Genomic DNA, 25457 nt, shown 5'->3' with positions numbered 1-25457 from the left:
TACCTGTGTTATATAGCACCACTTAGAAGTAAATGTCTTGTAAACACAAACATGCATGATTTTTTTAGCGTGTTTACTGAAAATACAAGCATTTTTAATAGTTTTAAATAATAATTCAAAAAAAAAAAAAGTTTACAACCCTGTCAAAGTATTTAGAACTATATTTCTAATCAATGGGCAATAAGTAGAACATGTATTTAACTCTTTTATGAATATCTGGTATTATCTTTAATTAAATAATTCATCAAGATTTAAATTAAGTATAATTTTCCAAATGTTTGGAGCAAGAAAATGGGTTATGATAATAGACATGCATTAAACTTAAACCTGAATAAGATTAATGCAAATAAATAGATGTTATACGCCGATAAAAGGTTTTAAGATTACAAAAAAATCGTGCATGACAAATCAAATTATGTATGAGTCAACAAAAAATCAAATGTTTTTACAGAACGCAATTGTACGCAATTATATGTTGTGTTAATCAAAACAATAAATTATTGATTGTAAACTTATCAAAATTTCGGCAAGGTTTTATTTTCGATCAAATGGCGGGTAATATTAAATTAGCTAATTTTTAAAGGTTTATAATTCATTAATAGTATACATATTTTACAAATAAAAAACAGTCTTTTATATATACAGAAATTACATGTGTGGGATTAAACGGTCAGCATGGACCAAGGATCATACAAAAATTAAATCTTATCTTATTGAGTCTCTTTTTTACCTAACATTATATTTTTTTTCATACAGATACACCACTGCTTTTCAATTGAATTAAAAAAACCTATTAAACACACTGTAACGGTAGCACCTACACAACACAAATCGAATTTTCTAACGCCTTTTCATCATTGTATTTGACGATATCTTTACAAGTAAAACCCCATTTAAAACACCTATTTATCAATGAACCAGAAATACGGAGGTGGAAAAATATTGAAGCCAACTTGTACAAGTTTCCTTATAAAAGGACCCTGACTTTTCAGGAGATAGAAAATATTCTTGTGAAGATTGAAAGATGATGTCTTCAGTTTCACCCCATACAAGCGAAACCAAACATGGTAAATTGAATTTTTTTTTTTAAATTCTAAACAGGATAGTTTGGTTATTTATATTTATTTTCTATTAGTTTAATTTGTACTCTTTTTTGTCTTACCACAAAAGTTAATTTAAAAACTAAAAACTATGGTTTGTTAACAATAAATTTAGGATCATGTATCTAGGTATATATTTTTTCGTAGTTTCCTTTTAAATACACGATAATTAATAACTTTCATTTCTTCAACTGCATTTTATCTATAATTTGTCAAAAAGTTAATATTTATAAAGTTACGGGGAATTTTTAAATATTTGTTCAACCTTAACTTACCACCATGCGCCCAAATAAATAGACGAAACACCAAAGGCATGGAAATATATTTTGATTTATCTAATGGTACATATTTTTACTTTCAGTATGTATCACTCATTTTTCTATTTCTGTATAGGGAATGGTCTTGGTATATCGACATTCAATTCAAAGATTGCAATGATTGTCCTCGGTGTTGTTTGCCTCGTTGTTTTCATCGCATTCTGCACATTTCTTGGTTTATACATTAAAGGTAACATATTATTTTATTTCAGATGTGACAAAACATGAAGTGTATGGAAATGTGATTAGTCTTATCAACACTCCCACATCCAAATTCACATAACTTTTATGCGCCTTTTCATAGTAATATAATAATATATACTCGTTCTAAACTGATTGACCTGTAGGTCGATGGAAAAAATAAAAATGCACCAATTTACAAAAAAAAAAAAAAAAAAATACATCATATGTACTATCATAATCCAACCTAGTCAACATTGTACACGGCAATAACACAACTTGTTTAAATTGTTATTCTGTTTACAGTTACAAGGAAAAAAAATGATGTCGAGGCTAAATTTGTTCACCTGTCTCATATATTTTATTTTAAACTATTAAATTATAGCTGGTTTGTCTGTCTCAAAAACAACCAGTTCATGGGTTTTTGTCCTACAAATGGAAGATTCGTGATTATTAAGAGTATTGATAAAAAAACTTATGTTTATGTTTTGTTTTGTTTTGTTTTTTTGTTTTTTTTTTTTACAAAAGTTTTGTTAGGAAAAGACAATGAACGTTAAGGTATTTAGAAATGATCCCAAATAATTTTTAACCAATACAAACAATTTTTTTCTTCAAAATACTTTAAAATGAAATCTTATTTAGAAAATACAAGCAACTTTTCCAGTTCTTTTATAATTGTCTAATTAGCTTACATTTGCTTTTTGCCTTGTAATGTTAAAGAACCTCGGAAGAATAGTACATGTATTCATTTTTTTTGTTTATTTGTTGTCACCAGAAAGCCGCACTAGCATCGACACAGATGCAATACGACAGTCAGGTTATAACGCAGGTAAGACATTTTTGTTTTATAAATATTTTGCTTTAGTTATATGATCATATTATTCTTCATCAGAAAAGTTTATTTTTATCGTTGTTTATTGAAAAAAAAAGTATGTTTTTATTATTTTAGATTTTTATTTTAGATATTTGATTACAAGTTAATTAATATTTTAACTTGAAATTAAACAAATAATACTGTCAGATACTAAATAAACTCAGTTAGTCGAATAACTGGTAACAGAGTATAGTTACTTACATGCTATATACATTGCATTATTTAATGCAAATCAGCAAACAACTAAATGCTGATTGCTAAAAAGGTGTTTATTATTATAAATTCATATAAAAATTTGAATCGAACAAGCTAAAAGGCAACCTATATATGATAAGGCCAAGAAATAAAACTTCATTTTTCAAAAATAAAGTTATCCCAAGACTTGGAAGAAAGGTTCACACGTTGTTTGTTTGGGTTGGATTTTTTTTTTTACATTAGGTCATTCTGATGCCGGGATAGTGTATTGCGCAGGAGCCTCTTCACCAACGTCATGCTACAGATGTTTCGTCCACACGACTGAGTCTGACTGTAATACAAGTACCGACAGCTGTGCTTGGGTGCCGGCTGCCACGAGTTCTGCATTTTATTGTTCGTTTATCCCAATCTTAATCTTATAATACTTATGGACTTTATTTCTTCGAATCCTTCTACCAGTCATTGTGTTATAGCTCTAACTATTATGTTTATTACTTGCATTGATTTGTATATTCATTTTTTGGATTAGTATTTTTGCTTCATACATGTAAAACGAACTGAACGGAGATTTGTACTGTATTAATGTTGGCTCTTTAATTATCAATAAATCTAAAAAAAAAAAAAAAAGTTCATTATTTATTAAATTTCATATTTAAAGAACAGAAGGGAGAATATTAAGGTCAGTCGACGAGTTCCTCAATTTCATATATGTTTTTCAAGGAATTTGTTATTGGTTTACTACTATTTTTACAAGATGTCTGGCAAAAAAATAGGATACCTTACCAGGCATTTCGGCAAAATACTAGAGAATGCAATTACCTATATAATCTTCTTGAAAAAACACTTGTACTGCTGATATGAAAATTAATGAACATACAGCAGGGGGAAATTTACTGTATTGTTGCTCCGCATCGGCCAGAGTCAAGGCTAGAACTAACGACCTCTGGATCCAACGCTACTGGCAGTGAGAGGCCACTGCTCCACCCACTCGGCCTTTTAGCATTTATCTATATATAAATATTTTTTATGGTCATTAATATTGAAATTATCAATATTAATATTACTGGAACTATTTATTAGAAACAAAAAAGATATTCGATGAACGTGTCGTCTGACCTTAAGAAGACATGCAAAATCAAAGTTATTGTGGTTGATATAGTGACAACGTTTTCTTTTCAAAGGTAAATCTGCCTTAAAAATATATGGCCCCGCCTCAGAAAAGGACACGGAGAGTGAAATTATGCAAATAAAAAAGGAATTCAAAACAGAACCAAAAGACAAATCACATAAAAAAAACCAAAGTTATACAGTAAACGAATTTATTTCCAAGTGTTTTGAAATTTTACGATTCTTTATGTAAGTATCTTTCACGATGTTTTTATTTTGACGCATATTCGAGTTATTAGAGATGTTAAGCATTTGAGAGGTTACGTGTACGTGTATAGTTAGAAGTAAGATTACAAGTACCCGTATCTAACGTTGCGTTCTGTTAAACAAACTGCACGTGTACGCCTACGTGTAGAGGAAGATGTCACATAATATTTGATTGAATGAGAAATTGAAATAAACTAATTAAAATCAGTGTTTTTAATACGGTTTTAGACCTTATAGATTCAATCCACGGACATAACTTGGAAAACTTGCATCAGCCGTGGTTGTCCCACGCGAAACTGGACGGGATGGTTACAGCCGTCAATCTATGGGGGCATCCCTCGCAAACTGCTGGGGGTTTTATCGACGGAACCGTGAGGCACATATGCAGACCACAATCTCATCAGCAATTGGTATTCAATGGTCATAAAAGAGAACACGTTCTTAAATTCTAATGCATTACGACACCTGACGGAATGATGAGCGGTGTTGAACAACAAATGCAACAACATATGACAAAAGCAAATGGTGAAGTCTACTCCGCCTACGGTGACCCCGACTATCCATTATCCCCATACGTTATTCCCCTCTTTCGAGGAGCTGTTATATCAGCGAATCAGATGCGTTTTAACAAAAAGATGTCAGCTCTCAGAGTATGCGTAGAATGGACTTTCGGCAAAATTCTAACTTTGTTTGCTTTTCTTGACTATAAGAAAAATCAAGAATTGTATTTAGAGCCTTTCGGAAACATTACAGAGTAGCAACTATGCCACACCATTTTGTATGGTAGTGAAACCGGTTCATTCTTTGATGTCTCCCCGCCATTTCTTCACAAATATTTGGCCTAAAATAACTCATTTGTCATTAGTTGAAAAAACTAAATATGTATTTTATTTGTTCCGCTTACCTTTAACTACCTTATGTTGCTGTCTTATTTAATGAAAATAATGGACTATTTCCAACAGAAAAAAAATGAATTTGTGTTTCAATGTATTAAATTGAAGAAAAAAACAATATCAAAGGGTATTGTTATTTGTGTTTATTTATTGTTTGTTAGTTTCTTCAATAAATCTATGAATGCAATATTCTCCTGTTTTTCTATTTCCATCCTTTGGAGTCTCTCCTCCCGGCCGAGGTCGAATTGTGCCTTCTGTAATCTAAGTTCTTCTTTTCTCAATTCTAACTCCGTTCTCTTTGTTGCCATCTCCATTTCTGATTTCTCCTTTAAATAATCAACTAAGTAGGTTTGAGAATTTCTCCTTTTTGGAATGTCACTTTCATCATCTATAAAAAAAAGGAATTAGCAATGCATACATATAATAAAGATACTGTAAATAGAACAAGCAAACAAAATATTCTTCCGACACCCCCCCCCCCCTTCCCTGAAAAATATCGAGCGGCGCATGCAATATGCTTGTAACGGGAGTCTGTTAATATTTAACAAGTTTCATTCAGAAACGTTTCTAAAACATTTGTTGAGGTTATGATTAAGGATATCGTACCTTTCATTTTGCCAACAGTTGAGTACAGTGTAATATATAGCAAATACTAATTCCTATACAAACCTAGTACATCTTTTATTAATAAAATAACATGTTCATGCCTTTCTCTGGAGTTAAACACTCCAGGGCTTTTTTTCTTATTTCTTTCCCCAAGTTTTCAGATTTTTCCTTCTTCTCTCTTTCTTCTTTCTTTTCTCTCTCTTCTTCTTCTTTGTTCAGTTCCATGATTTCATCTAGGAAAGTTGTTCTTTCAGTAACATCTTCATCAACGCCAGATCTGAAACATTAAACGTGATAAAAACAATAAAAAGTGGATCAAACACACTTCATGGATCAAACTAAAATGAGAAAGAGCAAGAATTTATTTTGCGAATTGTGTATATGCATGTGTGATAGAGAGAAAGAGAGATACTATAATCCTGTCTGTCTGACTGTCTGTCTGTCTCTTTCTTTGGGGGAATAAATGCATCTTTTAAAATACCTTTTAAGATTTTCTCTATTTTTTCGCTAATGTTGTTCAAAGAGGAGGTTTGTACGTTCTCTTACTCTACTAGCATCAAGCACAAACATAGGCGTTGACAAAACTGCAGCAACTTCTGTCCATTTGTTTTTATGTTTTATTGGATTTCTCGTAACAACTTCCCTCAGAAGCCTGATGTCATCATCATTCTCAAATCTTATTCGTTTTTTTTCCTGTCGAAGTTCATATTCGAATCTCATCTAAAAAAATAGAACATGTAATTTAACACTGAAATCAAAATTATAAAAAAGGCGGGATTCAAGCATCACGTCGGCCCTCCCCCGACAACGCCTTTGTTTTATTGTACATATACAATTACATGTGAGTTTAGCTTCGGTTTAGCGAAGCAGGTGCTCGTGATCGCTCTTTAAATCTCTGTTAAATTATAATAGGAATTTAAGGGAATTCACAAGCGTCTGCACAGCTGAACATGCAGGCACATAAAAATGATAATCAATTAAACATTTGCTGGTTTTGATCCGCTATCGTCTATCGATTTTTAAACCAACAGTTTACATCAGATTTTAACATACGTAGTAGAGTGGAATTTGGTTATAAAGGACCGCCGGCAATGTGTTCGTGCCCACTCCCCCCCCCCCCCCCCCCCCCGCCCCTCACCCCGTTCTGTGTTTAAAGACTCATCACAGTTTATTATATATGTGACCTCGAAGTATATTGCTAATTTATTGTGTCAATTTAATTGCTAAAAATACGATAAAAGGTTTTTTTGAACTAAATTTCCTCTACGGATGAACGTCTTTTACCAATGTAATTTTAAAATCATATTTGATCAAAAACTCTCTGATTTTAATCAAGTTAGACAAACAATCGTATATAATGAATCCTCTTCTTTTAAAAAAGTTTTTATACAAAAAAAAATTCATTTTGAGTGCGAGAAGCTAGAAGTTCTTACCTCCGTGTACTTTTGAATCTACACGATGTTGACAACTTGTAGAATTACGCGGTATGCAAAATTGATGACGTAACACGCAGTAAATAAGGGGATTCCCCTTGTCACACGTATGCGTACACGTACACGGTCAAATGATTAACCTTTCTATTCAATATAAAGTACTTTATCTCATTTTTTTTCATCAAATAATACTTTTGAAGTAATAAACATGCAATCATTCATTTGAATTACTTTTTTGGGGAATCACGTCGAGTAAAATGTAAAGTCTTAAAACCTTTATTTGTTTTCCCTCGCAGTAACACGACAGACTTTCATTGGTTTTGACATGACACATATATCTTTCTATATGTTCGTTGAAATTGATATTAGACAATATGACATTGGTCGCCGCTTTCGCCTACTTATCTCGATATGTTATTAATTAACACAGATCTAGAAACTTTAGAATAGTTGTTTTTTGTAATTATTTTAAAATTAGAGTAGTTGTCCTTTGAATTTACCTCATATTGTTGTGTCTGGAGAAGAACAAAATGACAGTGTTGAGATTTGCTCAATTTCTGCAGAGGGATGGGGGACCGTTTGAAATTGAACAGCAACAAAATATTGTAAGTAAACATGGGTGAAGGGAAGAATTTCAAAAGAATTTAAAAGGTGAGACTGATAATTTTGAAGCGTTTAAATGAGTTAACTTAGACAAGATGTTAGGCAACTTGTACATTGGTTTGCGATGATAATCGGTTATTTTTTTGTGTAAATAAATGTGTCACTTGATAGTCCTCGGGAAGACAAAAACATATTTTGGGTTGATCAATGTCATATATCGGGATGACAATTTTAATCGATGGCGAGGCGTCGCCCGGCCACCGTTGAGATTGATCAACCCGATATATATATATCTGTAGTCAACCAGTAACATATATTTTAAAGTCCTGACCTGCTATCTTTTTTTTTTTTTTTTTTTTTTGAAAAAAAAATACGTTGAGCAAGTTGAATATGTTTTTCATGTAATTTTCATTGTTGAGAAAATCCCCCTACAACTGATATACTAATGAGAGTATTGATAAAATTATATTAATTGTAAATAGCTAAATCTCTAGTCACTAAAACATTAACATTGAAAATAAATATAAATATTTTCCCCCCTTTAATTGAATAATTTGTTTTATATTGTATGTAAATTGGATTCTTGGTTGTTTTAATACACGAGCGGATTTGGCTGGGGGTTTGGTCAGGGAAAAATTCAATTTTCTTAAACTTAAATAGTACAATTATTAGCCCAAACCCCAGAAAACAATAACAGTTCTGCCCCCTAACCTTAAAGTAATATTGACCGTGCATTGAAGGCCATTCTCTCTTTTGTAAGCAATGGGGATCAAAACAAATCCAGATTGGGTGTCAAAATGCATTATCAATATTCAATTCAATGTTTAAACATTATAACTTATAAAACATGCCGTACAGTGTTAGTCATTACCCTGTACAGTGGTGTAGAGTGAGATACAATGCTGGTCAGTATCCCTCGGTACAGTGGTGTAAAAGTGGTGTACAGTGCTGGTCAGTGGGTAGGTACAGTGCTGTGCAGTGGTGTACAGTGCCCAAGTAGTTTCCTAAGTTTTTGGTGTACATGTAGTCTTTTTGGTTTAAATCATTTTTAAGTCACTTTGTAACTATAATATAAGATCGTATACGCAGTAGTCTGATCAATTTAAATAGCGCGTAGAATTATAACGACAGAGCATATATTGTCTACCGTAATATTTTCTCGCGAACTCTATTCAACGAAATCAATTGAAGGGCTGATGAAAACAATTGAACTTTCTTAAAAAGAATAATATTGTTTTATACTTGTGTTACTTTAATTTTTTTTTCTATAATGCATGTTTGTGATGTACATGCACATGTAATATTGTAGAAACATAAGTGTACAGTTTTAGGTAGTGATGTTTGCCGAAGCGAGAGAACAAATAGCGCTGCGAACAGTATTTTGATCGTACAATGTACATTGTAGACGGAAAATACGAAAATAACTAATATCTGGAGGGACAGTATCGCGAGTTTTATACAGTTGTTAACTAGAATAAGTTAATCTTTATGCTCATCATTTCAATCTTAAAATCTTAAAATATCTCTTCGGAAAATATTTTTATTGGATCAAAACAGTGCAAACATTCAATAAGAAATCGAATCAAAATTTCTAGAAGAGCGTTTCTCATTTCTTTCACAAAACATGTTGATTCTTGTTTTGAAAATATTTCCCAAATACGATATCTTCCAAATAAAAAACTCCATAAATGAAGGAAGCAATGCATTCTCTGAATTTGAAGGTTTTTTTTGTTTTTCTTTTGTTTGTTTTTTTTTTTTTTTGGGGGGGGGGTGTGTTTTGTTTTGTTTTGTTATGCCTCGATATTGCTCACTGTACGCGTAGCTCTTATAAGTATGGACTGGTAGGTCTGATTTGCAGATGAATGCGTAGCTTCGAACATTTCAATGAGCTATATTATTCTTGTTGATTAAAATTACGTTTCTTAAGACTCGTTTTTTTTAAAAAGAAAAAAAATCGGATTCAAATGTATACAAAAAAAACAAAGCCCATTAATTTGTAAAATGTTATTTCCCGCGCTTGCGCGGGATGTCATCTAGTTATCTACACTACTATATTGTAATAATAGAGTTTTGGGGCTTTAATATCGAGGAATCGGAAGAGAACTGTCTTTTGTTTTATATATTTTAAACATCATTGGTACCTGAAGATTACCAATTTGTTTTTTTATATCTTTCCAATCAAGCTTCGCTTATTAATAATCAACAACAATTCCTTTTTAAAATCCGGAAATCATATAGATTTTTCGGATTTTACAATCTTGCACATGCGCATTACATTCACGCTAAATCATGGGAGGCTCTTTACTTTATGTCTCCACAATATCACATTTGCATGGATATACTCAAACGATATTACAAATACCTGCAAATTTTCACTGAAAAATTGTCATATATTCTGTTCATCAAAGGAAATACGGGAGATAACTCTAACTCAGTGCATTTAATATGAAAAATCCCGAGAGTTCCGAATGTCAACATGGTGTGTAGATTCGAAGCGAGTAAAAAACGTTGAAACGTGAAATAGTGTCGAATTCTTCATTAGTATAAATAACGTTTTAGATGAAAGGTATTTACAGCCTCAAAATGGATTGTTAAGAATACTGTGGTTTCATTAATATTCAAGGGTATCAATTTTCGTGGATAAAGTGAAAATCACAGTTTCAAGGATACGTCAATTCGTGGCAAATGGCCATATCAATACAAAATACAAAAATTCCATTTTAATGAACATTTTATCTCGTGGAAGAACTAAACAACGAAATCCACGAAAATTGGTATTCAACGAATATTAATGAAACCACAGTAATTTGACTGTTATTTTCAATGCAGCTTCATTAATTTTCTCAAAAATAGTTTTGGAGCGATTCTGCTATTTTTGCTACATTACAGGTATATGGGTGGCGTTTTAACTGTGGTGAAGGACTGTCCCGAGACGCATTTAGATTATTCTTATTAGGCAGAGTGTAGTGAAATTAATAGTATTATTGTAGGCTTAAAGCTTGGTTATGTAAATGTCAACAATACGTAAATGTCCGATATCATATGCAATGTCGACCCGTGCACGCACGGGCCAAAGTCTAGTTTTATGTTAAAGGTTTTTATATCAATTGCGTATACTGTATGAATATTATAGATACAGTTTCTAGTTCCACTTGTCAATATAAATACTTCAATCCAAATACTTGTACTAGAACTCCTCTTTTTAATCTCATTAATCCAAAACATATATAGTTTTTTTTTTAAATAGCACTCGTGTGCATATGGCAGCTATGTAAAAGGATGTGCAATGTCGAGTGAAAAACTATTAATTACAAAAAACTGCAGCAAAAATATTTGTTTTCATCATTGAAATTTTTTGAAGTGATGAGTTCATCATATAATGGTCATTCTATTGAGTTAACTTACCATTACAAACCAATGCTTAATTATATAGAACTACGCGTTCAGTAAAATTCTACATTTGTTAATATATGCTTAAAATTGCGTTACGCGTACAGTATGAAATAATGACAACTCATGATATTCTGAGGATTTTTTTCTACTTTTATTTGCAATGATATCAAATTATCAGATTATTTTCATAAAGTATATATCTACCTCCACATGTCCCCTATTTAGTCGTATGTATTAATGATTGTATTTCGTACAAAATAATCATTTCAATTTTGGAATGTGACCTTGGATATTAATTGTCAAAAAGTTCATTGAAAATCATTTTCAAAAGGAATACAACTGTTTTTATTTGTGCCAGCTTATTACCATAACGTATCGAATTGTTAAGGAAGTTTTTTTTTTTTTTTTTTTTTTTTTTTTTTTAACATCCATTTATCAATTTGTTTAATTAAAATCTTCGACTGTTCGCAGATCTATCTCTTCTATTTGTTTATTTGCTTCGACAAACAGCGCTGTCCATAACTGTACACTTCCGTTCCTACACTGTGCATGTGGTATATTCGTTTTTATAGAGGAATCGTAGAATCAGTGGATCGGTATATAAAGTTCCTTCCGTGATTTTGTCTTAAAATTTTTAACTTAATCTTTATAAGACACTCAAACGTTTAGATAAAGTTCCTTCCATGATCTTGTCTTAAGGTTTTTAACTCCATCTGTATCAGACATTTTAAACACAATTTTAAACACTTATATAGAGTTCATTCCATGATCTTGTCTTAAAATAGTCGACTTAATCTTTATCAGACAATTCAAGCATTTAAATAAAGTTTCTTCCGTGATCTGGTCTTAAAATTTTTGACTTCATCTCTATCGGACACTTTAAATATTTTGTTCAGACATCATTCATTTGAAGAAACTGAGAGAGAGATATTTCATTTGTAATTAAATAATATATTATCGTTTAAAGTAATGCACATTGTAATAGAATCCAACAAAGCAGTTTCAGTCTGAGTCCACGTTTTACACCTGTCAATAAAATCAGCCCGCGAGCTGCACCACGTGCTCTTTCCGTGATAAAGTTTGTCAAGTCCGAGGGAAATAGAAATTTGTTTGACAAAAATGTATGTTATAGTGTTTTTAATGTATAATATGATTCTTACGCACTCTATGTGTGAAAGTTGATTTTTTTTTACATAATACGTTTTGTAAGCAGAAAAATACACGTGTAAAATCGGTCTCTCTCTCTCTCTCTCTCTCTCTCTCTCTCTCTCTCTCTCTCTGAGTGTAGATTTGGGTGCGAACAATATTGTGAAATATAAAGGATTCAATTTGTTTTTAACATATTTCAAGCCCAGTCCAATTATTCCTATTACCATTTCATTTTCATCCAATGACATTTTTTAATTGAGATTGCTTATCAAAGTTTCAGAGAGTCGAAGACCCCCCTCCCCCTTTTCCCCTATCTTCTTCGAGTTCATTGTTTATGCATTTAAAATTAAGACTTGCTATCAGAAAAATTATGAAAGCTTTTGCTTCCTGTACTTTAGTGAATAACCAATGGAAGCCGTAAGGTACTTGTATTTACATGTGACAAATTTAAACTTATTATCTGCAGTTCACAAGCCCGAAACTCATGCACAGGTACCGGTATATTTTACAACACAGGTAGACTTACTTCTCCCGTAAATATGCATGGCGTCGCGTTTAAAATGTCGACGTCTTGCTAAAAATGGAACAGTTTTCAACATAAATGTAATGATATAAATGTTTAAGTCACATATATAAGTTATGCCATTGGATTTGATAAAATCAAGGCTTTTTGAAATGTTTGGTGCTGTGCATATTTGAAACACGGTAAATTTCAGCCAATAACGTCCCTTGTTTGTTATTTTTAGTACATTCTGAAATGAACAACCTTTCATGTCTGTCTCACAGTCAATGTCAAGTAGGGTATTCAAGTGTCATTAGAAATGAATTGACTGTTTCATGCATGCAAACCACGATTTGTCAGTAAAAACTCATATCTCAAAGGTACTTGAAAAGAAATCAAGGACCTTTTTAAAAGCATGGGAATAAGAAGTTTAGATGTCACTTGGTGACCTTGACATTCTTGATAATCTCTTACGATGCATTGCCTCTTTGAAATAACTTCCTCCTAAGTTGAAATCCTCTGAACTTTATGATATTTTATTCATTTCTATATACCCTTAAGATAAAGTTTAGGAGATATTTTAGAATTAATCTCTTCATTGTTTTTCATTCGTCTGAGTTCAATGAGTTCAATGTTGAGAAAATCAAATATTAACGTGCAGGTGAATATAACGTTCTGGGTTTTTTTTTTTTCGAGTTGGATTTGAGCCAATCAAAGAGCTAGGAATTAATGAATCATATAATAAAACAATATAAAACAACCCGTGATGTGGAGTATGTCATTTTGATTCTTCTTCCGTATCATAAAATTAAAATTGTTCTATGATTAACCTTTCTGGGCATTCCTCTATAGAATGGGCGTCCTTTATCTGATAGCACTTAGTGGACTCTTCAGATTAGTCTACTGTTATGGTAAGTTTGTTTGTCTGTCATTTTTTCCTTTGTTTACATGCATGCAAATTAAAATAGGTTTCGTTTCATCATAATAGTACTTTTTATTAAACAGACAAGTCATTAAAATGAGTATTATATTTGAATTCCGCTTATAATATTCCAACCTGCCCTTGAAACGCCTAGTATGACTAAATTTCAACAGTTTTAAATCATATTTTTATTGTCTGGACGTGCATTCTTTTATTATATTCATTTACGGCATTTAATATAGTAAGAACATAAAATACATTTTCTTTGTAGAACAATGTATAATGTTTGGGTACAATCAAATTACCCGTTATTAGACTCGTTCGTTTATGACAAAACATAGACTAACCTACATGTTGCTTTAGTTAATTTTGTAACACACGGATATGGCATTTTCTTTTACCAGAAAATCTGTGTAGACGACCTACAACAGTACTCACTCAAAGCTCGACCTACGATAAACATGAGGCTGATTTTGCTAATGATGGCGATGTAACTTCTATAAAGAGGTTTTGTGCCAGCACTGATATTAAACGCCCCAAGGCTTGGTTACAGGCAGATCTCGGAGAGTCGTTTAGTATAAAGAGTGTAAAACTCTATTTTGCAAACGATGGTACTATGCAATTCATAAAATTATCATTCTGACATTGTTTTAACCTTGCACTTGCATGCATCTCTGTCTGAAATGTAATATCAGCTTGATATATATATAACTTATAGTGCATACGACCGACCCTTTTATATTGACTTATAAGAATGATAGTGCTACATGTGTATTTAACTGGATATTTTTGACGCAAAGTATCAAATCGCCTGTAAACTTAAAAAAAAGTATTTCAAACGCATACCAATTACAATTTTAAAAAATGCGATTTTCTGTCGAACAAGCCTCTCTCTCTCTCTCTCTCTCTCTCTCTCTCTCTCTCTCTCTCTCTCTCTCTTAGATAACCACACCCTTTTGAATACTGCGACATAAATTAATAGTTTAATAATAAAGCTGAAGACCACTCATAAAAAAGGCACTAGCCGTTATATATATGTATCCTTAATCACCGCTATTCTTATAACCCCTATTTAACCCTCCGACCTCTAAGCAGTGTAAAATATTTTGTTGAAGAGGTCTTACCTGTGTGATCGTAACCTGTGTGCTCGAACATCTTGTCTCGCCATGTTACGCGATCAAATTATCAAATTTTACGCAATTTTGTGAACCCTGAAGAATATTTACATAAAGAAAACAAAACAATACAAATTTTAAAAAAAGGCAAAACAAAACAAAACAAAAAACATAGCAATGCATTATTTACAAACCGAATATGCATATTAAATATGAAATAAATTCATTAAATCCATACGCAATCCTCAAAAAAGAAAATCCTCGATATGAATACTACACTTTGGCCGCGAGCTTCAAGTGTGCAATCTGTTGCTTAAACTTCGTATCTATTCACTAAATATATTCTTTTAAATCCATGTCCGTATGCAAGTAGAACTCAGTATGTTAAATATATTCTTTGTCTCACTATATCGTCGATCTTGGGAAAATCCATGTTCACAACCAGTTTTTCTTATATATCCTATACATTTCTTTTTTTGGATCAAGAATTTAAATTTTAAATTAACCGCAATTTTTGAAAACATATTTTAAAAGAACTAACGAAAAATAAGATATCTTTATTCAAATATCATTTTACCAAGTTTACCAAGTTTAGTATAGTTCTATTACGACTCTTCCAAATGTTCTTCAACAATGTTCTATTGAAATGAAAAAAATCAACATTCTCCCATATGCACTTGCTAAAACAACCAGAGAAATAAAAATCAAATATCGCCTTGATTAACATACAGATACTTTATAAATAATAATATGAAATGATTTATATTGATCTTTTAATATTGTTCTCTCTCTGGTTTTAAAGAGTATACTGATTGTGAAGAACACACAATACACAAACTAGCCGCATGTTTTTATTAAGCAAAATACAAACAAACAAAACCAGTTAAATCTATATTGCAGATTTTTGGATATTGGCACATAATAGAGAGTTTTATCTTGATGTCTCTGAGCTCCCAGCAAGACACTCAACAACAAAACAACGAACCCGCTGTTACACCGACACTACGTCCGCCCCAGAATTGCCTCGGAATATAATAAACATACCATGTAATCACACAGGAAGATATGTCATTGTGGAGACCAATTACATCTTGCCGAGAGAAGAAGGGGCTATCCTTGAAATATGTGAAATAGAAATTCTCGGTAGATATTCTCTTATTAAAAAAAAACCCACGTCAGACGAATTATTTCAAGTTTCGTATTGTTTTGTGGTAATTTTATTTTCTGAATTAAAGACAATTTTAATTTTTTTTTCCTCATTTCAATAGCAACATACTACTGTAGGGTTGTATTATAAAGTAAATTTCTGTATGTTTTAAGGATGTGAGGTTGGTAGATTTGGTGAAAATTGCAAGCAGTGCATTGGATGTCACACATGTGATATTGTTAGCGGAGAATGTGGTATGTGATACTTATTAATTAATGATATGCATTTAATCACAAATGATAATATATATTTAACAGACTTTTATTAATAGTTTTTTTTATCAAAATAAACATTCAATTATATCTTTAATAGTATTCACTCCAATAACAAAACAACAGAATGTAAACGAAGAGAAGAATTTCTTTTTGTATGCCGTTATTGCAGTCCTTTGTATAAGTCTCACAATGAATGGATTCATGTTAACCTGGTAAGTAAAACGTTTTACTGTAAATACGGTATACAAAGTAAGAAGCAGTGCGCCAAAAAAAAAAAAAGACCAAATTCTATAGATTTCTCAAGCAAAAAAATTGCCGAATTTTCATTTTTTTTCAACAAATATATTTTGATAACAGTTACAAGAAGATCATTTTAATAATTTATATTCAAATATGAATTATACACCGTTATACATAGAGATATTTCCTACGAATAACTGCACACAAATTTGTAATACAAGAAAACAATCTTGATGCAAGTTATGCAAACTATAAAACAGTCACAATTTCATTTTTGCATACCAAGGAAAATTGAAAGGTAAGGTGTTAGCGAATATTGGTGTCCAAGTAGCGTAGTGAACAATGCACTCACTTTTCACCGCTGCGACCCGAGTTCGATCCCCGTGATCGACAGTGGTTGTATGTGATAGGGTATCGCGGTCGCCTTCTTGGACACGTGGGTTCTCTCCGGCTTCTTCACACACCAATGACCCCATCGCGCTAACACCGGTGCCAACGAGAGATATTAATTAAAGTTGTACAACTTGCTTATCAATCGTTGTAAAATAAATAAAGTTTATTCATTCAGCGAATATTGTGCTGTCCAGTTTTAAACAAACTTTAAATATTAACAGCTCTTATGCCTAAAAAAAATAAAATTACTAAAATTTAATAACAATCTAATGGTGTTAAATGTATTCTGTATACCAACATAAAAGAACAACGTTTATCAAAATACGATGACATTTTTATGAAGAAACAGAACTAAAACTATCACATTGCACATCTGGTTTTGATTATGTTTAATCTTTAACGTTGGAATTCTTATCTATGTGTTTTAGTATTTTAAGACAAAGAACATCTAGAATTCGGAATGCAACACAAGAGATAAAACGCTGTGCAGCCCACGGAATCAATAATACAATTTACCAAGAATTACGTCAGGTCGGTGGATCACCTCAGTACGACCAGCTTCAGATTTCCAGTCCTGGGTTCATGAGGCGATGAACAGCACATCTACTGGTTACTAAAGCGCTTGACATTAAGGTATCCGATCCATATTAGGACCAAATTTTCCAACCTTGAATATCCATCATTTAATCATTTAAAGCATTTACGAGTAGAAAAAGATTAACCGAGAGAAATTTTCAAAAATATTATTTACTAAGCAGTAATCAATTAATGAAGATTGCATTAAGGTCTATGGAGACTATCACATTTTTTAAAATTAAAATTAAAAAAGTAATTACTAGGAATATCAAAAATGCTTCGGTGGATACATGTATTTTATCATTAGGAATACATTAACTATTGAAAATAAATTTTATACCGTGTATATTTTTTCTTAGAGTTAATTTTTATAGGATAAAAGCAAAGAGGGGCAATTCTTCCAAAAAATAAGGAAACAAAAAGAAAAGGTCATTAATTAGGACACATTCAACTCTTACATATTGATACTTAAATAGGAAAATTATATCAAAGTATACTGAGTATGAAGCCCATCATATATGTTATTCACGCAGATTAATTGAATCTGAGGCTATTGAGGATCGGATACCTTAAGGGCAAAATGTTGACATTGTGAATTTAAGATGGTGATTGACAAAGAAAAAATGTTGTGAATATTGAAAAATTCTCTCGATCAAACTTACAAAGAACATTTTGGACGTCTTTCTTGCGAAGTTTCAGTACATGTTTTCTTTTCTGTTTTAATTGAAATCAATATATAAATTGATTCAAAGGTGAACGGTCATATTATTGAGTGTTTAGTGTGTAACTATGATATAAAAATATTATGTAATTTACTTAACAGACAAATTCCTAGAATTGTAAATGTATGTACAAATTTAAATGGATGTTCTATTAAAATAAAATAGTGTGTACATGTACATGTCGCATTCAAATTCATGTATATTTAGTTTTTGACCTAACCACAATCATGTATTTCGTGGTCAGCCCCTTAGTCATTTATTTTCATTTATGTAAAGGAGAAAATCGGAAAACTGTCCATTCAGTGAGAGAAAGAACAATTTGGGCCCGAAATGCCGAGAACAGTTCTTTCTCTCACAGAATGGACAGTTTTCGGATGTTATCCTACTTAAAACATTTTCTCTATTGTTAACTTAATAAATATTCTCAGGTGTTGGACAGTGCCAGGTAAGTTTATATTTAAATGATATCTAAGCTGATTTCTAACTACTCTCTTGGTATAACTCAGTGAGAAAAGATGTCTTCATTAGATGGAGAAAGTATATTTTTGACGAAATCAAAATTTAGAGATCCAGAAGAAAGAGTAAATACAGTTAGCATTTTGACATTTTAGACATGGAAAAGGAAAAGGGGAAATCCAGATGATGGCAAAAGGGGAAAATTCAAGTGATGGCAAAGGGGGAAACTCAAGTGATGGGCAGTGTGAACAAAAAGATTTAAATGTGCGATTCCTGTGATTCCAATAGCAGTGCACCTAGTGAAATTCATATTACCTCTGGAAATATGTCTTTCTCATTCAAATTCTGATATGTTTATGGAGTCACATTTACAGAACCATTCATTGAAATGGTCAGCATATCTGTTGTGCATGTATGGCTTTCTCCGGAGATGATAAATTCATATTGTTGTAAAATAATATTTTAAATACTGATGTTGGTATTCATGTTAATATTTGAATCAAAGTAAATTTTCCTAACTGTTGAGGACCATGTGTGTGTATTGCTTTCAACATTTAAAACATGTACATTATGTTACATGTAGCTGTATATTAAGTTGGAGAAGCTGTCGATTAAGTTAAGAATCGACAGTTTTTTTCCACTTCATATACAGCTACAGGTAACTTAATGTACAGGTTTTAAATATCCAAATATATTACGCTATATATTGTACCAAAAACATAAAGGATAACATAACAAAAATGTTTTAACTGTAAATACCCTTACTGAACATCAGTTTACTGACTCTAAGCAAGTTCGGGTAGTATCAGTTTGAACGCGGCAGTCCAGCAGGAAGGTCGTTTATAAATATACTTCTTTCTTGGGAAACCATCCAGTTATGCTGGGCGCATGTATTAACTTTAAATAGCTATTGGCTAGCTCCAGAGTGAACCTGTTCCCTGCTTTTCTGAGGTGCAGTTTATCTAAATGGAAATTTAGCTTTATTTTGTTTATTACGTTTCTATCTACGGTGTTCTAATCGTTTTATGCTTAATTGTTTCCTTTGAATTTAAATGTCTACAAGATGATATTCCGCGCAAACACGGGAACTACTACTTTACACATTCATAGGATACATAGTTGATATTTTGAATCATATTCTTTGTTCATTGTTGTATATTCTGTGTCATTTTTTTTCCTCATAATTGTTTTTTTTTTAATTATTTCATTTTATTAGTAACTTTTTTGTATTAACTATAGATGTCCGATTTAAAGTATTTAGATAAACTCGTCCTATATTTTTCACTATGACGTTGATTAGTCACCCGTGTTTTTGGTTACCCCGTTCTGGAAAGGTCCATCCCATTCTCTCATCAGAGGTTGTACTGTATCATTTCTTATATATTTTGATGCAAACTACCCTGACTTGGACCCGCCAAAGCGTGTCAACAACCTTATTCTCATTTCGGGCTTGTTTATCAAAAATAAGAGTAGGTTTTTAATTAATTTAATAAGCATTACTTATCTATGGAACGCCATAGCTGTCTTAAGGTCAATTTCATATTATATGAATTGGTATATCTTTTATATGCAATAGTAATATCATTATATGCAGTGCTAACATCATTATATGCAGTGCTAACATCATTATATGCAGTGCTAACATCATTATATACTGTTATTTTACCATTATATTCAGGGGTAAATTCTTTATATGAAGTGGTAACATCATTACGTTATGTCGTAAGATCATTATGTGCAGTGGCTTATTCATTATGTGCTATGAATAAATCTTTATATGATATGATAAACTCATTTCATACAGAGCTAAACTCATAATGAACTATTGTTCACTTGTTATGTTATATGGTACACTCTTCATGTGCAGTTGAAAAATCCTTTTATGCAGTGCAACTTCTTGACATTAGGTGATAAATTCATTATATGCAGTCTTAACATCATGTTATGGTATATTAAAACCATAATGTATGGTAGTAAAACCTTTATGTATTGTGGTGAAAGCTTTACATGCAATTGTAAATCCTTTCTATGATGTGACAATTGTATAATGTGCCGTTGTTGAGTCATTATATTATAGGGGCCAGTTCTTTACATGATGTGATCATTTCATTATATGGAGTGGTAACTTCTTTATATGCAGTCGTAACTCTTTATTATGAGGTTGTAAACTGGTTCTCGCTGAAAAGTTTTAATGGGGAGGAGGTCCAGTTTTATTTTGAAAACGATGCCGCGTTTATTGTGGCGCTGCACATTTCCTGGTCAATTTGTCGTTTATTTTGAAGAGAGAGAGAAAGAGAGAGAGAGTTTATCTGTCCTTTAACATCGATATCATAATATCAATCATTCAACCCATTTTGTGTGAAAAATCGAATGTATTATAAGTAGGGTATGCTTCTAATGTAAGAATAAAATTTCTTTCAAAAACTGAAGCAATCAAAGTCGAAAGACTTCGTTTCAATGTACTACGTAGGTGCTACTCCTCGCTGATCAATGCCTCAAACACAAAAGGAATAGGCAGATTTTCATTCGTAGACATAAATAAAAAGTAGTTTTCATTTTTTCTTTTCAATTTGATTTTTTAAGAAATAATAAAGAAATTGGTTGTTCCTTACCTCTTTTTATGGTTGTTTCATCCACTGTATAAAATTTAAGCTCACCGGGCATGTATTTTTGTATTTTACATCCTACAAAGAAGGTGTTGCAGTCCCTGTGCTATTTTCCATAAAGCTGTTGCAGATATCTTCATATCATTTATAAGACCATTTTATGCGCGGATCCAGAAAATTTTTTCGGGTGGGGGGGGGGGGATGAATACTGAAGCTGCCAAAGGAGTGGGGGAGATGAGTTCGAGGCAAAGTTTTGGTAATTTCATGGAAATTTAAGAAAATTGAATTTTTCGGGGGCGGGGTCCTGCCGGCGACCCATCCCAACCCCGACCAAAACCCCCATGCATTAAACAAATTGTAAAATGGTTACACTGAAAAATGTGACTGGTTTCATGGCATATCTGATTTTTGTTTCAAAGAGGCATATTTTTAAAAATTAATCTTCGTGTACTCTACTAAAAATTAATTCGTTTAACCACACATCGATGTATCAAGAACAAAGAAACAAACTCTCTCTCTCTCTCTCTCTCTCTCTCTCTCTCTCTTTTTTTTTAAAAACGACAAGTTGACTAGGAAATGTGCAGCGTCACAATAAACGCGGCATCGTTTTCAAAATAAAACTGGACCTCCTCCCCATTAAAACTTTTCAGCGAGAACCAGTTTACAACCTCATCATAAAGAGTTACGACTGCATTTAAAGAAGTTACCACTCCATATAATGAAATGATCACATCATGTAAAGAACTGGTCCCATAATATAATGACTCAACAACGGCGTATTATAAAATTGTCACTTCATATAAAGGATTTACAATTGCATGTAAAACTTTCAGCACAATACATAAAGGTTTTACCACCATACATAATGGTTTTAAAAGACCATAACATGATGTTAGTACTGCATATAATGAACTTATCACCTAATGTCAAGAAGTTGCACTGCATAAAAGGATAGTTCAACTGCACATGAAGAGTGTACCATATAACATAACAGGTGAACAATAGTTCATTATGAGTTTAGCTCTGTATGAAATGAGTTTATCATATCATATAAAGATGTATTCATAGCACATAATGAATATACCACTGCACATAATGAACTGGCCCCATAATATAATGACTCAACAACGGCACATTATACAATTGTCACATCATAGAAAGGATTTACAATTGCATGTAAAGCTTTCAGCCCAATACATAAAGGTTTTACTACCATACATTATCGTTTTAATATACCATAACATGATGTTAAGACTGCATATAATGAGCTTATCACCTAATGTCAAGAAGTTGCACTACATGAAAGGATTTTTCAACTGCACATGAAGAGTGTACCATATAACATAACAAGTGAACAATAGTTCATTATGAGTTTAGCTCTGTATGAAATGAGTTTATCATATCATATAAAGATTTATTCATAGCACATAATGAATAAGCCACTGCACATAATGATCTTACGACATAACAGTAATGATGTTACCACTTCATATAAAGATTTTACCCCTGAATACAATGGTGAAATAACAGTATATAATGATGTTAGCACTGAATATAATGATGTTAGCATTGCATATAATGATATTACTATTGCATATAAAAGATATACCAATATATGTAATATGAAATTGACCTTAAGGCAGCTATGGCGTTCCATACTTATCAGTTAAAGCTCACAGGCATAATCTCACACTTGTTGAAATCCTAAAGCTGTAAGCGGTTTCTCTGGTACAGACTTTTTATTTGCAAAATGTCTTAGATGTGTAGATACACGTGTTTGAATATTGTATAGGTATCGCGTTCTATTTTTGTCATATAAATGTAGTAATGAAAAATAATATGCAATTGTGCATCAAAATGAAAATGTATTAGTATTTTGTTGAGTGTAAAAGCTAACATGGTTAAGGAGGTCGACACCTGAAATGCTAGTAATGCCAATTATCCAAAGACATCTTGGATATAAAGATGAGGACCAAACTTGTTCATTTATTTTATTTGTGGCTTATCTAACTTGCCATTTTTTTTTTTAAAATAGGGCCCAAAACAAAAATAATAATTTTTTCCGAAAGTATTGCTGAATTTTGGCGTGAAAATTGATTATTTCAAGAAATCAAACAAATGTTTACAGTTTAAACTATAATTTAGTTACGATTTGAATGAAGTAAAAAGTTGAACACATGTAGTGACTATAAAAGTATTGTCCATGTCAGAATTTAGAAACGCTCGCTTTACTGATGGCTTCAAATGCCAGTACATAATGAATGCAACAACAAATGTGAAGATTTTTTACACAATTTTGGAGTAATCAGATTATAATTATTATCAGTAGATAAGGAGTGTAAACTTTATTAGGAATAAATAACATTGCGGTTTTGATATCTGTCCTCTGTTGTACGTTAACCATGCGGGTCTTTTATCATTGGTATTTCTTCAAAAAAATGGATAATTAAAAACCTAAACACATTTTGCACTGTGCTGACAATTTTAATATTAAAGTAAACATAATAAGAACAAGAGGCCCATAGGCCACATCGCTCACCTGAGGAACTATTGCCTTAATTCTGATCAAATTAGCATTACAGTATCAAAATATCTTGACAAGTACAGTACAGTAGATCTTGCAATTTATTTTTTGAAAATCTGTCCATTTTTATCCACCTCTTTTTAGGGGGGTAAATTCCAAGCTTCTTTTGTTGTTGTACCTGGAAGAAGATTTTTCTCTATTGCTATATACCCCCGCCCTCCTCCATTTTGTAGCCCCATTTTTCCCTAGGGATTCATGGTTCCATCAAACTTAAATCTGCATAACCTGTGCTTTCACACTAAGAACTGAGTTTTGGACCGAAAACTTCCCCACAATATTTTTTTAAGATGTTCTCTATATATTCATATGTAACAATTCAAACCGCCATCACGGCCCCGCCCTATCACTAGGGACTGTGATTTTGCAAACTTGAATTTACACTACCCGAGGATTCCCTACACAAGTTTAAGCTTTTCAGGCCAGATAGTATTTAAATAGAAGACTTTTAAAAATGTTCTCTATATATTCCTATGTAAAAATTCATCCCCCGTTGTGGCCTCACCATACTCCTGGACTATAATTTAAACAAACTTCGATCTGGGGATGCTTCCACTCAAATTTGGACTTCCTTGGCTAAATAGTTTTGAGAAGAAGATTTTTAAAGATTTTCTTTTTATATAAAAATTTATCCCCCATTGTGGTCCCGCCCTACCCCCAGGGACCATGATTTGAACAAAATTCATTATCTGAGATTGGTTACAAGCCAATTTGAGCTTTCTTGGCCAAATAGTTTTTAAAATATATGTTTTTAAAGATTTTCTCTATATATTCCTGTATAAAAATTTATCCCCTCATTGTGGCCCTACCCTAGCCCTGGGGAACATGATTTGAACAAACTTGAATATACACTATATGAGGATGCTTCCACTTAAATTTGAGCTTTGCTAGCCTAATAGTTTTTGAGAAGAAGATTTTTAAAGATTTTTTCTATATATTCCTATGTAAAACTTGATTCCCCTAATTGTGGCCCAACCCTACCCCCGGGGACCATGATTTGAACAAACTTGAATCTACGCTATCTGAGGATGCTTCTACTCAAATATGAACTTTTCTTGCCTAATAGTTTTTGAGAAGAAATTTTTTACAGATTTTCTTTATATATTCCTATGTAAAACTTGATCCCGAATTGTGGCCACCCCATCCCCGGAGATCATGATTTGAACAAAATTGAATCTACACTATCTGAGGATGCTTCCATTTTGATTTGAGCTTTCCTGGCCTAATAGTTTTTGAGAAGAAGATTTTTAAAGATTTCCTCAATATATTCCTATGTAAAACATGATCCCCCTATTGTGGCCCCACCCTATCCTTGGGACCATGATTTAAACAAACTTAAATTTACACTACCTGAGGATGCTTCCATTTTCATTTGAGCTGTTCTGGCCTAATAGTTTTTGAAAGAATATTTTTAAAGATGTTCTCTATATATTCCTATGCAAAACTTGATTCCCCTATTGTGGCCCCACCCCACCCACAGGGACCATGATTTGAACAAACTTGAATCTACACTACCTGAGGATGTTTCCTTTGTAAATTGAGCTTTCCAGACCTAATAGTTTTTGAAAAGAAGATTTTTAAAGATTTTCTCTATATATTCCTATGTAAAAAATCCATTCCCTCATTGTGGCCCCACCTTACTACCAGGGACTATGATTTGAGCAAACTTGAATCTACACTATCTGAGGATTCTCCCATTTTGATTTGAGCTTTTCTGGCCTGATAGATTTTGAGAATTTTTTTAAAGAATTTGTTTATATATCCCTATGTAAAACTTGATCCCCCTCTTGTGACCCCTTCGTTCC

The 25457-nt window shown here is 32.3% G+C and overlaps 2 protein-coding genes and 1 pseudogene across 2 annotated transcripts; 2 read left to right on the top strand and 1 right to left on the bottom strand.

The window, feature by feature from the left end:
- The first annotated feature begins 1024 nt into the window (after window positions 1-1024).
- On the top strand, window positions 1025-3227 carry LOC128171176 (uncharacterized). The gene is made up of 4 exons (XM_052836904.1): window positions 1025-1067; window positions 1494-1607; window positions 2373-2426; window positions 2910-3227. Exons 1-4 carry the CDS (start codon window positions 1025-1027, stop codon window positions 3086-3088), a joined length of 390 nt encoding a protein of 129 aa, XP_052692864.1. The 3' UTR covers window positions 3089-3227.
- A 1853-nt stretch (window positions 3228-5080) lies between these two features.
- LOC128171174 (MAP7 domain-containing protein 2-like) lies at window positions 5081-6109 on the bottom strand (annotated as a pseudogene).
- A 7363-nt stretch (window positions 6110-13472) lies between these two features.
- Window positions 13473-17376, top strand: LOC128171168 (uncharacterized). Its single transcript, XM_052836900.1, has 6 exons — window positions 13473-13530; window positions 13946-14152; window positions 15557-15799; window positions 15977-16057; window positions 16176-16290; window positions 17140-17376. Exons 1-6 carry the CDS (start codon window positions 13473-13475, stop codon window positions 17303-17305), a joined length of 870 nt encoding a protein of 289 aa, XP_052692860.1. The 3' UTR covers window positions 17306-17376.
- Window positions 17377-25457: the final 8081 nt, after the last annotated feature.

This window comes from Crassostrea angulata, chromosome 2 (genome assembly GCF_025612915.1).
Source record: "Crassostrea angulata isolate pt1a10 chromosome 2, ASM2561291v2, whole genome shotgun sequence".
In the NCBI taxonomy this organism is placed as follows: Eukaryota; Metazoa; Mollusca; class Bivalvia; order Ostreida; family Ostreidae; genus Magallana; species Magallana angulata.
Note: the sequence above shows the minus strand (reverse complement) of the source record. Positions and strands in the feature narration are given on the sequence as shown.